Source organism: Pogoniulus pusillus, chromosome 24 (genome assembly GCF_015220805.1).
Source record: "Pogoniulus pusillus isolate bPogPus1 chromosome 24, bPogPus1.pri, whole genome shotgun sequence".
Taxonomy (NCBI): Eukaryota; Metazoa; Chordata; class Aves; order Piciformes; family Lybiidae; genus Pogoniulus; species Pogoniulus pusillus.
In genome coordinates, this window is record NC_087287.1 from 3,751,269 (window position 1) to 3,764,792 (window position 13,524).

The following is a 13,524-nucleotide window of genomic DNA, read 5'->3' on the forward strand; positions in this document are numbered from 1 at the left end:
ACACTCACATTCACACTCACTTTCACATACACATTCACACTCATGCTCATGTTCACACTCACGTTCATATTCCTGTTCACACTCACGTTCACACTCACATTCACACTCACTTTCACATACACATTCACACTCACGTTCACATACACATACATGTTCACGTTCACAGACACATACACATTCACGTTCACATTGGCATGGCACAAGGTGACTTCAGAGTGCAGAAAGGCTCCACGTGTCCTCTCCCTCATGCTGCCCATGGCCCCTGGAAGGCAGACATGGCACAAAAGAATGGCAATTAAGTTAAAAAAAAAATCACTTTTATAAATATTCTTCCTCTGTACAATTTCTCACAGCCCCAGCCCCTCCCTCCCATTTTTTATTCACATTTCCTTTTTTTCTCCCATTCCCTTTTTTTCCTTTTATAACTCCCTCCCCAATTTCTTCTTTAAAATCATAAAATATATATATTTATATATATATATATTTAAAAAAAAATCTGTTCATATTTTAAAGTATTTACAGGGTCGAGTTCCTTCTCTGGAGGGTCAGGAGGAGTCTGTACAAGGAGAGGGTGGTGGTGGGTAGAGGTGGAAGTAGCTCCTCTCGGTGGCGGGGGACGGGGGGCAGCTCTCCTCCGCCGACAGGTACTGGCTGCGTGGTGTGGGTGGAGGGGGGTAAGGGTCTGAGTCCGAGTTGAGATCCATGTAGTACTTGTTGGCTTTCCACCTGCCGGGGGTGTAGTCGCTGTCGCACACGTCCGTGCTGCAGGGGGTGGTAGGGGGAGCGATGCCGCGGATCAGGTAGGGCCTGCAAAGCAAATTTCTCAGCAGCTTGCACCCCAGAAGTGCAGGATCTTTTCCTGCAGATTCTCCCGTGAGAGGCTGCCTGAGTTTCCCCTCTCTGCCCAGTGGAAAGTGAAATTGGGAGTGAGGAGGAAGTTGTTGAGCAGGAGAGTGGTGAGAGGCTGGAATGGGTTGCCCAGGGAGGTGTTTGAGGCCAGGCTGGCTGAGGCTGTGTGCAGCCTGCTCTAGGGTAGGGTGTCCCTGGGCATGGCAGAGGGGTTGGAACTGGCTGCTCCTTGTGCTCCCTTCCAACCCTGACTGATTCTGTGATTCTATGAAACTCAAGAATCAGTGGAGTCATTGGCACAAAACTCAGGTGAAACTCAAATTTCATAGACTCATAGAATCAGGCAGGTTGGAAGAGAGCTGTCTGGATGCATTCCTCTGTGATCTGTGCTAGACTGTATGGTCCTGCTCTGGCAGGGGGGTTGGACTCAATGATCTCCTTGGGTCCCTTTCAACCCCTAATATTCTGTGAGCCTGTGATCTCATGCCTTACCTTACTACTCTGCAAAGCTGTATTGCAAGGCACCAAACCCTCTGTGTCCAAAGAGGATGGCAAAGCTGATGCTCAACACCAGCTCTGAGCTCCCCTCCTTCAAATGGTCATGTACTAAGCGAGGCAAAGGTTTTTAAATGAGGTAAAGTCTAAACACCAACATTTTGCTTCAGATGCCAAGGTAAAGGGCAGAGCAGTAAGGACTTCCCAGCAGCTATCTGTGAGCTGTACCTGTAGGATCTGGTGGTTGAAGGAATGTTGGAGGAGTAGAACATCTCTGCGTTGTAGAGGGAGCGGTCAGTGGCTGGGGACGGAGGTGGGTTCAGGATCTGGGGGGATAAGGCAGAAGCAGGGAGGAGTTGGGTTAGTGACACAGCTCAGCCTGCTCTGAAAGCATTCTGCATGGCTTCACCCAGCCCTGGTTCAGTCTCCTGCCCTTGCTGCCTGCGTGCAATAACCTGTTTTGAAAGATCAGGGGAGTTCACAGTGAGACTTGGCCCTGGGCTTGGGCACACTTCAGGCCTTGGAAGCTCTCAGAGCAGAGATGTTTCTCTCCCTGCTGCAGCATCACTGTGCCACAGGCTGGGGTGCAGCTGGCATCAGCCCTGGGCTTGCTGACTCTCCTTGCACAGAAGGGTGACACCACCCTCAGCAGCTGCTAATGGCAAATAAAATCTGTTCCATCCCCAGATCACCTCCAGAGCTGGCAGTACCCCTGCAAGGCTGTGAGCAGCAGAGCTCAGCTGCAGAGCTGGCAGTGCCCTGTGAGGCTGCATGCTGCAGTCATCCTGTGCAGTGGTCAGGAGGGACAGACCCCATCCTGTGCCCAGGTGCTGGCAGCAGTGACCTCTGCAGCTCTCTGAGTGGTTCCCACTCCTAGCACCCATCTCTTAGCTCATGACACTCCTACACAGAGGCTAAAATTCTGTCACTTGCAACTGTCAAAAGGCAGGACTGGAGCTAAGCCCCAGTTGAGCAGCCCAGGCACAGGGAGCTCTGCTCTCCCACAGCACACACTGGGCTCCCTGAGCCAGCCAAGCACTCTGCCTGCACCCCAGCCCTGTTGTGTCCTGTCCTGTCCGTGCTCCACATGGGCCACTGGCACCAGAGCTTACCAAGAGCAAAGGAGTCAGTGCAGAAGAGCAGAGCCCAGGAACAGCCTAGCTCAGCATCACTCCATCAGGACCCTTTAGGTACCACACAGCACTGTGTAATCCTGAGGGACCACAACCAAGGCATTGTGGGAAGCTCAGCAGCCTGTGTGACAGCCAAGGACAAACTGCTGTGACCATCCCAGCTGGCAGCACACATGTTGATCTTCTTTTTCTCCACAGGTGCTAGACACCTAACTCACAGACGTGGTGCCAAGACCCACCTGAGGGTAGAAAGTGGCTTTAGTGCTGGATGAGCTGCTTGAAGAGGCTCCAGTGACATGGTTTCTGTCATACAAAGGGGCTCCACTGCTTCCTCCCATGAGACTCATGGAGCTGATCATGGACTTTCCACAAGAGATGCCTGCAGTCAGATAGAGAAGGAATCAAGGTTAGGTGAACCACAATTAGATCTACCAGTGCAGACCAAACAACTGCACAGGCTGGCACAGCTGCTGGCACTTTGTGTGCTCTGTAAAACCTGCAGAATGACAAGGAACAACCTGTGAGCCTCCCACTGCAGCTCTCAGCTCCTCATGACCTGCTCTGTGAGCCTCCCACTGCAGCTCTCAGCTCCTCATGACCTGCTCTGTGAGCCTCCCACTGCAGCCCTCAGCTCCTCATGACCTGCTCTGTGAGCCTCTCACTGCAGCAGTCAGCTCCTCATGACCTGCTCTGTGAGCCTCTCACTGCAGCCCTCGGATCCTCATGACCTGCTCTGTGACCCTCTCACTGCAGCCCTCAGCTTCTCATGACGTCCTCTGTGACCCTCTCACTGCAGCATTCAGCTCATGACCTGCTCTGTGAGCCTCTCACTGCAGCCCTCAGCTCCTCATGACCTGCTCTGTGACCCTCTCACTGCAGCACTCAGCTCCTCACAACCTGCTCTGTGACCCTCTCACTGCAGCACTCAGCTCCTCACGACCTGCTCACTCTCTGCTGAGCATGGAGCCTGCAGAACACCCAACCCAAACTTTTCACTCCAGCTGGTGACTAATTAAACTCAGGGCAGCTCAGGTGCTTGCAGCAGCAAAGCATTGTACAGTGTCCAAGCAAAGCAAGCTGGAGACCTCCAAAGTCTTCATTTCCAGCTGAAGAAATTCAATTCCAACTCCTTGAGGAGCAGCTGAGGGAGCTGGGAGTGTTCAGCCTGGAGAAGAGGAGGCTGAGGGCAGAGCTCATTGCTCTCTGCAGCTCCCTGAGAGGAGGCTGCAGTGAGCTGGGGGTTGGGCTCTGCTCCCTGGTCTCAGGTGATGGAAGGAGAGGAACTGGCCTGAAATTGTGTCAGGGGAGGGTTAGGAAAAATTCCTTTGCTGCCAAGTGGTGAGGGCTTGACAGAGGCTGGCCAGGGAGGTGGTGGAGTGCCCATGGCTGGAGGTGTTGAAGCAAGGTGTGGCCATGGCACTTGAGGCCATGGTTTGATGACCATGGTGGGGTTGGGTTGAAGGTTGGACTGGATGAGCTTGGAGGCCTTTTCCATCCCAAACAGTTCTGTGTTTCCACATCAACAGCAGCCAAAAGTAATTGTTGGTATTGAAAAAAAGACCCAACACAACATCCAGAAATATCCTTGCTTAAACTGAAACTCAGCAGAGGCAAAAGGAAGGGAAAGTGGAGTGACAGGAAAGCCTTCTCCAGTCTGTTCTGCTCAGAGTGCACCTCTGCAGCCCCTCCCTGGCAGGCTGTGCTGCTACCGCAGCAGTTTAGCTCTGCAAGCTTGCAGGAGCCTTTCAGGTGCAGGGAATGCTTAACAGAGGTAGCTGTGAGCACCACTCCTGCCCACCTCTGTTGGCAGCCTGGTACTAGAAGGCTCTGCCTCTCCTCTGGAGCTCACATCCACCTAACACTTGCAGACAACAGCTACAGAGGGGTGAACCCCCCCCACCAATGCTCGCTTTGATCAAACAAGCTTCAGTGTGAAGCTCACTTTAAAACTCTCCTGCAAAGCTTCCACCTGCAACGATTCCATCCTCCAGCTGCATCTCCTACCACCACAACCTCTGCAGAACCATCCAGCAGGAAAAGCTGCCCACAGGCACTACAGTGTGAGAGAGGCTGCCCCTGAGCTGTGCCTGGCTAGAAGACAACAATTAGCACCTCTCCAGCATTTAATAGCAGGTGCCTCAGCTTTTGATGTCTCTTCATCATCTACCTGCTTTTCAGCTGACAAGAAAAGCAGACTGGGAGCACTCCAAAGTATGCATTTCTTGTGTCCTGACTCTGTCTGGCAGCTTGCCAGGGGAACTTTCCAGCTGCCTGCTCCACATGGAGAGATACTCTTTGTTCTCAGGGCTTTGTAGCTAAGGATTTGCTATTTCCTCTACACTGCCCATGTGTAAGATAATTTGAGGTACATCATTAAGTGCTCACTTTGATGTCTGTGTGAGCTTTCTGGGTTCCTACCTACTAGCTGAATACTCTGAGCTTCTTTGCATACTTGCAGACCCCTTCAGCCTCCACAGAGCAGCTGACAGCCCCTCTCCAAAAAGCTCATCTGAGCCCTCGGTGATGCAGAGCAGCTCTGCTGTCCAAAGGCAGACAGCAAAACTGTCTCAGGGGTGGGCTCCACCAAGGGTGTTGCTTTCAGGCAAAGAGCAGTCACAGCCTAGCTGCTTGGGTTCTGCAGTTACTGCCTCAGTCTTGGGCAGGGATCTTTATCCCTTAGAGGTTCTTTCAGTCATAGCACAATGAGCTGCTTGCTATTTCCCTCTGCATCTTTCCACTGTGGAATGACTGTGGTGAGAACATAGCTGAGTACTGTGTCCAGTTCTGGGCTCCTCAGGTCAAGAGGGACAGGGAACTGCTGGAGAGAGCCCAGGGGAGGCTGTGAGGATGCTGAAGGGCCTGGGGCAGCTGTGTGAGGAGGAGAGGCTGAGAGCCCTGGGCCTGAGAGCCTGCAGAGGAGAAGGCTGAGAGGGATCTGAGCAGTGCCTGTGAATATCTGAGGGGTGGGGGTCAGGAAGGGGCCAGGCTCTGCTCAGTGCTGTCCTGGGACAGGACAAGAGGCAATGGACACAAAGTGGAGCCCAGGAGGTTGCAACTGAGCAGGAGGAGAAACCTGTTTGGTGTGAGGGTGCTGGAGGCTGGAGCAGGCTGCCCAGAGATGTTGTGGAGTTTCCTGCCTTGGGGACATTCCAACCCCAGCTGGATGTGTTGCTGTGTGCCCTGCCCTGGGTGCCTCTGCTCTGGCAGGGGGGGTTGGACTGGCTATCTCCAGAGGTCCCTTCCAACCTCTGCCATCCTGTGATTCTGTGACTTTAACCATCCTGAACAGACAGGACAAAAGCGTGTCAGGATCTCTGATGGACAGGACAGATACAGAGACATCTGAGCACAAGCTAGAAGGAAGAGGAGGAGGCTGAAGGCTGCCTGGCAGAGGCACTGCAGTGCTACAGTGGGTCCCTGCTCTGCAGGCCCTGCTCAGAGCCCATCTCTGTCACAGCCACCAGTGAGCTGTCCAGAGGAGATGCCTCCACTGCCCATTTCCTATCCAAGAGAGGCCCTTCTGCAGCTGCAGCCCTAGGAGCTGGCAAGCTACCAAGATGCCTGCTGAAATGTGCCTCAGCTTTTGCCTGCCTGACGCAAGAGGCAGATTGACACCAACCCCCTGAGCACATCACCAACATCCCACTGCAAACTGCACCTCTGGCGCTCTCGCAATCACCTCTCACGCTGCCAGTCAGACACTGCACTGGCACCCACCAGCTGCAAGGCCCTTCCCATCCTTACCAGTGAAAGTGCCATGCTGGGAACTCCCTGGAGCAATGAAGTTGAGTGGGACATGTGGGGTGCCACTGACGTACTCATGCGGGAAAGGGCTGTTGGGGCCAGCGTAGCGCTGGCACACCACGCGCTGGCACACGAAGTACATCCCCCCCATGACAAAGAGGGACAGGATGATGCCAATGACAGGACCGATGGCACTGCTGTGGGGTTGGGACACATCTGAGGCTGGCTTGGTCTTTTCTGGAAAGAGAGCAGAAAACAAAAGGGAGGAGGTGATTAAAGGTGGGGCAGTGCTTGGGGGTGTCCTGCACCTGGGGGTGTCCTGCACCCGGGGGCACTTCGCAGCCCTTCACAGAGTGGCTCTGAAGGGAGCTGCTGCAAACTCAGCACCTCCAGCTCCAGTTCCTGTGCCTTCTTTGTGCCTCCTCTCCCCCTCAGGCCACACCAGGCAGTGGCAGCAAGGGACTCTTCTCCCCTACCAATTCACTCTGACAGCATTACTTGAGACAGTCTTATGAGGGAGCTGGTCTAGTTGACTGGCTAGGGCTGGGTGATAGGTTGGACTCGATGATCTTGGAGGTCTCTTCCAATCTGGTTGATTCTATGATTCTATGATTCTAAGTGTTCAGTCTGGAGAAGAAGAGGGTGAGGGAGACCTCAGTGCTCTCTACAGCTCCGCAAGAGGAGGTAGGAGTTGGGCTCCTCTCCTCAGTCTCAGGTGACAGAAGGAGAGCAACTGACCTCAAATTGTGCCAGGAGAGGGTTAAGTTGGAGAGGAGGACAAAGTTATTTGCTGCAGGAGTGGTCAGGGCTTGGCATAGGCTGCCCAGGGAGGTGATGGAGTTGAGTCCCCATGGCTGGAAGTGTTGCAGCAAGATATGGCCATGGCACTTGGGGCCGTGGTGGGGTTGTGTTGATGGCTGACCCTGGAGGGCTTTTCCAATCCAGACAACTGTGTGACTCTTTGATCCTGCAAGGCCTGTGCAGTGCAATGTGAGGAAGCCATCTCACCACACAGCAGCTCATCGGAGCCGTCGATGCAGTCGGGGAAGGAGTCGCACTGCTGCTTCAGGAGGATGCACTGCCCGCTGGCGCAGCGGAACTGGTTGGGCAGGCAAATGGCTGCAAAGAGACAGAGACAGAAGCTGAAGTGCTACTGGCAGGGGGCACCTGAGCACCTTCAGCAAGCCACAAGCCTGAAGCCACACAGCATTCTGTGTCTTGAGCACAGATTCACAGAACAAGTTGGCTTGGAATGGACCTTGAAGATGATCCAGCTCCAACTCTGTGACATGGACAGGACACCTCCTACCAGCCCAGGCTGCTCAAGGTCTCACCCAGCCTGGTCTTCTCCCACCCGCTGCAGCCCCTTACACCTGCACCAGTACAGCTGCTTTGCTGCTCCTTCCACACTTCTCTGACTCCTCCTTCTTGCTGCTACCCACCCCGCTCAGTGGGGCTACAATGAACCCCTGATCCTCTGCCAGCTGAGCCCTGCTGGAGCAAAGCTGGGCTCAGAGCAGCCAGGATCTCTCACAAGAGCTAACAGGACACAGAGAAGAGCTAACAGAACCACAGGATGAAGTCCATCTCCTCTCTGTGGCACTTTGCAAGGTAAGGTGGACCCTAGGAAACAGTGCAAACCCAAACTGAGGCAGGAAAAAAAGCAGAGCCTGAGTTCTGCTGGTTCCTCACAAGTCTGTCTGACCAGCTGACAGGTGAGCAGAAGGCAGGCACTCTGTGTGCTGGAGAGCCTGCTCCAGGTCACAGCGGCTGGCACAGCTCTGTGTGACATCATCTTGCCAAATCACCACCACATTTCTCATCCCTGCTGCAGTGGTGCCAACAGTGCTACCAGGGGCTGGGTTCCATGTTGGTTTGTGTCTCTCTGTCCCTGTTTCATTGGATTGTTCTCACTTCCACCCCAGCTGGTCCAGTTTCTTTCCCACCCCAGTAAGCTCTCTCCCTTTTTTCCCTTTGGGAAGCAGAAGGGCTCATGGAGAGCTCTAGCACTCGTCTGGTGGCCAGCCCAGCTCTGGCCCTTGATGGAACCACAGGATGAGGTCCATCTCCTCTTTGTGGAAAGAGTGCAAACCCAAACTGATGCAGGAAAAAAGCACAGCATAAGTTCTGCTGGTTTCTCTGCTGTGTTCATCCTGAGCATGGATTAAAGATCACGGGATCACAGCATCACTGAATGCCAGCTTGGGAGGGACCCCAAGGACCATCTGCTCCAACCTCTATGGCTGATGCTGCAGCTGCAGCCTACCAAGCTGAGTCTCCAAATGGCCCAGTGCAGGGCACTGCACTGCTGCCCTTGGCAGATGATTCCAGTGTCCAGCTGTGCTCCTGGGGAACATTTCCTTCTGGAGCACAATGGCAACGCCCCCAGCACTGACTTGTCCCCATCCCCTTTTGTCTTCTCCATGGAACTCCTTGGCACAAGGGAGTCTACACCCTCCTGGCAGCCTCCCTTTGTGTCCTGCTCCACGGTGACAAGGTCTGCCCTAACCATCTGCTCTAACAAGAAGGTGATGGGAGCAGAGGATGTCCCCAGCCAGCTGCACCAGTGAGAAGCAATGCACTGGCCTGGGCATGAGACTCTGCCCAGCCTGCCCCAAGTCCACAGTTATGTGGTCAGCAGCTTTTGTAGCTACAGAGTTTAATGTGAGCAACAGAAGAAGAAAGAGGGAAAGCAAACCAGAACCAAGAGTGGCTTAGCTAAGCTTAGGCTGATGGTCAGACTCACTGACCTTAGAGGTCCTGTCCAAGCAGAACACCTCTGTGACTCCATCCCCTATGGCCTGAGGCTGCTTTGCTCTACCCAAAAGCAGCAGCCCTGCCCTGAGGCGAGCCAGGAGGGCAGCTGGGCACTGCCCGAGCCCTGAGTACAGGACTCCTGCTCTTACTGTTGCAGTCTGCCTCAGACTTAGAGGTCCTGTCCAAACAAAACACCACTGTGACTCTATCCCCTATGGCCTCAGGCTGCTTTGCCCTACCCAAAAGCAGCAGCCCTGCCCTGAGGCGAGCCAGGAGGGCAGCTGGGCACTGCCCGAGCCCTGAGTACAGGACTCCTGCTCTTACTGTTGCAGTCTGCCTCAGACTTAGAGATCCTGTCCAAGCAGAACACTGCTGTGACTCTATCCCCTATGGCCTCAGGCTGCTTTGCCCTACCCAAAAGCGGCAGCCCTGCCCTGAGGCGAGCCAGGAGGGCACTGAGCGCAGGACTCCTGCTCTTACTGTCGCAGTCTGCCTCGTCCGACTTGTCCTGGCAGTCGATCTCGCCGTTGCAGCGCAGGTGTGCCTCGATGCACTGCCCCTTCTCGCACTGGAACTGGGCAGCAGAGCAGAGGGGGCAGCTGTCCTCGTCGCTCTGGTCGTCGCACTCGGGGAAGCCGTCGCAGCGCCAGGCCATGGGGATGCAGTCGATCTCCCCCGTGGCACAGGTGAACTGGTCTGGGGAGCAGGTTGGGGGCTCTGGAGAAAGAGCAAACACAGAGAATCATAGAATCAAGCAGGCTGGAAGAGAGCTCCAAGCTCAGCCAGCCCAACCTAGCACCCAGCCCTGCCCAACCAACCAGACCATGGCACTAAGTGCCCCAGCCAGGCTTGGCTGCAACACCTCCAGCCACGGCCACTCCACCACCTCCCTGGGCAGCCCATTCCAGTGCCAATCACTCTCTTTGGCAAGAACTTCTTTCCTCCCTCCCTTTTCTCCCTCCTTCCCTTCTTTCTTTCCTTCCTTCCTCCTTCCCTCCTCCCTTCCTCCCTCCCTCCTCACCCTTCCTTCCTTCTGAACACAGCTCACCCCCACACACTGCAGTGCTCACAGTGCTGCTGAACACAGCTCACCCCCACACTGCAGTGCTCACAGTGCTGCTGAACACAGCTCACCCCCACACGCTGCAGTGCTCACAGTGCTGCTGAACACAGCTCACCCCCACACACTGCAGTGCTTACAGTGCTGCTGAACACAGCTCACCCCCACACACTGCAGTGCTCACAGTGCTGCTGAACACAGCTCACCCCCACACACTGCAGTGCTCACAGTGCTGCTGAACACAGCTCACCCCCACACACTGCAGTGCTTACAGTGCTGCAGCACTGAACTCACCTCCACAGGTCAGCAGGTTCTGCAGCAGCACCAGGTGCTCAGGGCAGGAGCACCTTGGAGTGCCATCCCCCTTGGCAATGCAGATGTGTGAGCAGCCACCGTTGTCTCGGGAGCAGGGATGCACAGCTGCAGGAACACAGAGAGAGATATCACCACCAGAGCAAGCAACTGCTCCTGCCTAGGGCAAAGCACTAAGCCCCTCACAGACTGTCTGAGCAGCCAAAGTGTCCTGCAGTTCATCAGGGAGAGAAGATTCCAGTTTGGTGCTCTTTGGCTGGTTTGCTTCCTGCACTTCTCCCAGCCACATGGATATGGAGACCTTTAAAGGGTTCCTAAGGTGAATGTGGGAGTTGATGTGAAGAGGAATGTGAATGCAGGTGTTGGAAGGTGGCACTTGAAGTACAGCTAGACAGCCCACCTGCATTCCTAGGGTGGGCATCAGGAGTCAACATGTGGCACTGCAGAATGGCAGCTTCCAAACCCTCAGGAACCATAGAATCAACCAAGTTGGAAGAGACCTCCAAGCTCATCCAGTCCAGTCTACAACTACCTGCAGGGAGGTTGTAGCCAGGTGGGGTTGGTCTCTTCTTCCAGGCCGCCGGCAACAGAAGAAGGGGACACAGCCTGAAGCTGTGCCAGGGCAGGTCTAGGCTGGATGTTGTTAGGAAGTTGTTGGCAGAGAGAGTGATTGGCATCGGAATGGGCTGCCCAGGGAGGTGGTGGAGTGGCCGTGCCTGGAGGTGTTGAAGCCAAGCCTGGCTGGGGCACTTAGTGCCATGGTCTGGTTGGTTGGGCAGGGCTGGGTGCTAGGTTGGGCTGGCTGAGCTTGGAGCTCTCTTCCAACCTGCTTGATTCTATGGTTCTGTGACCACCAACCAGCCAGTCTGAACGGATCCGTGCCTTATTTGGAGCCCCCTGAGCAGCATTACTGCACTATTTGGCTGGGTGAGGACTCAGAGAGGCAGTGCCCAAGGATGAGAGACACCAGGCTCTGAAGTGAACTCACAGAACTCCTCCATGTCCAGCTCCTCCACGGCATGGATGCCTGTTAGGTGAGCGATCCGGCCCTGGATCCTGGTCCTTTTGTAGCCATTGACCTTCTCCACTCTCTCAATCATCTGCTGCTGACGATCAATCCAGTACAAGTGGTTCCCCAGCACCGTGAGGCCCATGGGCTGAAGGATGTTGGAGTCCTCCAGGGTCACACGGTTAGCACCTAGAGCAACACAAGCAGCAAGGAGATCAACACCAGCCCAACCAAGCCCAGCCCTGGCAGCAGCCTCAGGTGGGCTCAGTTGCCTCCATGAGCAGGATGGATTTGTTCAGGAGCAGGATATATTAGACTTGAAAAACAAGGAATTGACCCCCAGTTGTAAGCTGATGCTCCTCCTGCTCCCCTGCTTCACTCTGCACTAAAGCTCTCATGTTAAACCCCAGAAATCTCAGCTTTCAGGGAAAAAGAGATGGCAGAATTGAGACACAACCAAAATGAGACTTCATTTGTCTAAGCAGATGAAGGCTCTGCTTTGCTCAGCCTCATCTCAGCTAAATGCCACCAGGTGCCACGTCATAAGGGCAGGCAGATGTGACCTGCAACCCACCCCTGGTCAGCAGGCACCAGCAGGAACCATCTGTTCCAAGGCACTGTGTGCAGTCCCTCAAGCCTGTGCCACTGCTCAGCTTTTGGGCTTAGGTCACAGGAAATTTGCTCCCCCAGCAGCATCTATGCTGGAGTCTACAATCAAGAGTGGAACGCAACAGATCAGCTTCAGTGCCGGTGCTCAGAGCAAACTCATCTGTCTTGTGAAGCAAGAGGCAGGGACACCAACGCTGGCACCTGCTGTGTCACAGTCAGAGACAGAACACTGCAGAAGGTTGCCCAAGGAAGTTGTTGAGGCTCCATGCCTGGAGATATCCAAGGTGAGGCTGGAGAGGGCTGTAGGCAACCTGCTCTAGTGGAGGATCTCCCTGCTGAGTGCATGGAGTTGGGCTGGATGAGCTTTGGAGGTCCCTTCCAACCCAAACCTGTGATTCTGTGGTGACAGACATGGGCTGCTCCACACTCCCAGCTCTGTATTCAGGACTCTGTGACCTTGAGTCAGTGTTAGGTGCTCAAAGGTGAACTGTCCCTGTGCAAGAGTGAGCACTGCTCTCCTGTTTCAGCTCATTGCCTCACCACAACACAAGGGAAGGATGTGACTGCATGACAGGAAGAGAAGAGGCACCAAGAACCAGAGAAGCAGCCCAGCCTCTGCTCCCTCACACTCATGCACGCCTCTCTGCACCTCCTTTAGGAGCCTCCTTTCCTGGTACAGAGATGGCAAAGAAAGAACAAATCCCAAATCAGGGGGACCTCACCACTGGGTGGGATCCTCTGTGCTGTGCTGCTCACCAGAGGAGTCAGCCCATGGCACCACTTCCTCAGCACTATCAAGAGCTTCTCAAAGTAAGCAGCACTCTCTGAGGTCCAGGAAGTGCCACTGCTATGGCCCTGGGACAACTACAGGGAGCTGCCATCTCTCCACTGGGATTCCCAGAGACCTCCTCATCTTCCATGGTTTGGGAGAAAGCCATTCCCCTTCTGTGCTAGTTGGAGGCCAACTGGAATATTTTAGTGAGGAAAATTAGATTCTAGGCTGTGAAAAGGCAACAATGCTGATGTCTGCTGCGCACTGCTGATGTCTGCTGCACGCTGCTGATGTCTGCTGCACGCTGCTGATGTCTGCTGCGCACTGCTGATGTCTGCTGCGCACTGCTGATGTCTGCTGCGCACTGCTGATGTCTGCTGCGCACTGCTCCTGTCTGCTGTGGCCAGCAGGACAAGAGAGGTTCTTGTGCCCCTGTGCTCAGCACTGCTCAGACCACCCCTTGAGTGCTGTGTCCAGTTCTGGGCTGCTGAATTTCAGAGAGCTGTTGAGGTGCTGGAAGGAGCCCGGAGAAGGGCAGCAAGGCTGGGGAGGGGCCTGGAGCACAGCCCTGTGAGGAGAGGCTGAGGGAGCTGGGGGTGTGCAGCCTGCAGAAGAGGAGGCTCAGGGCAGAGCTCATTGCTGCCTGCAGCTGCCTGCAGGGAGGCTGTAGCCAGGTGGGGTTGGGCTCTGCTGCCAGGCAGCCAGCAGCAGAAGAAGGGGACACAGCCTCAAGCTGTGCCAGGGCAGGTCTAGGCTGGATGTTAGGAGGAAGTTCCTGGCAGAA

The 13,524-nt window shown here is 54.8% G+C and overlaps 1 protein-coding gene across 2 annotated transcripts in view; it reads right to left on the bottom strand.

Moving 5' to 3' along the window:
- Positions 1-463: 463 nt before the first annotated feature.
- LRP5 (LDL receptor related protein 5) overlaps positions 464-13,524 on the bottom strand; it is a 96,426-nt gene continuing 83,365 nt past the window's right edge. For both annotated transcript variants that reach the window (XM_064163094.1, XM_064163096.1), the window contains 8 exons: positions 11,339-11,548; positions 10,333-10,458; positions 9,459-9,695; positions 7,230-7,340; positions 6,222-6,458; positions 2,717-2,856; positions 1,573-1,670; positions 464-807 (listed from right to left, as the gene is read on the bottom strand). In XM_064163094.1, the coding sequence (XP_064019164.1) occupies positions 546-807; positions 1,573-1,670; positions 2,717-2,856; positions 6,222-6,458; positions 7,230-7,340; positions 9,459-9,695; positions 10,333-10,458; positions 11,339-11,548 (1,421 nt within the window). In that variant the 3' untranslated portion in view covers positions 464-545. The remainder of the gene's footprint in view (positions 808-1,572; positions 1,671-2,716; positions 2,857-6,221; positions 6,459-7,229; positions 7,341-9,458; positions 9,696-10,332; positions 10,459-11,338; positions 11,549-13,524) is intronic.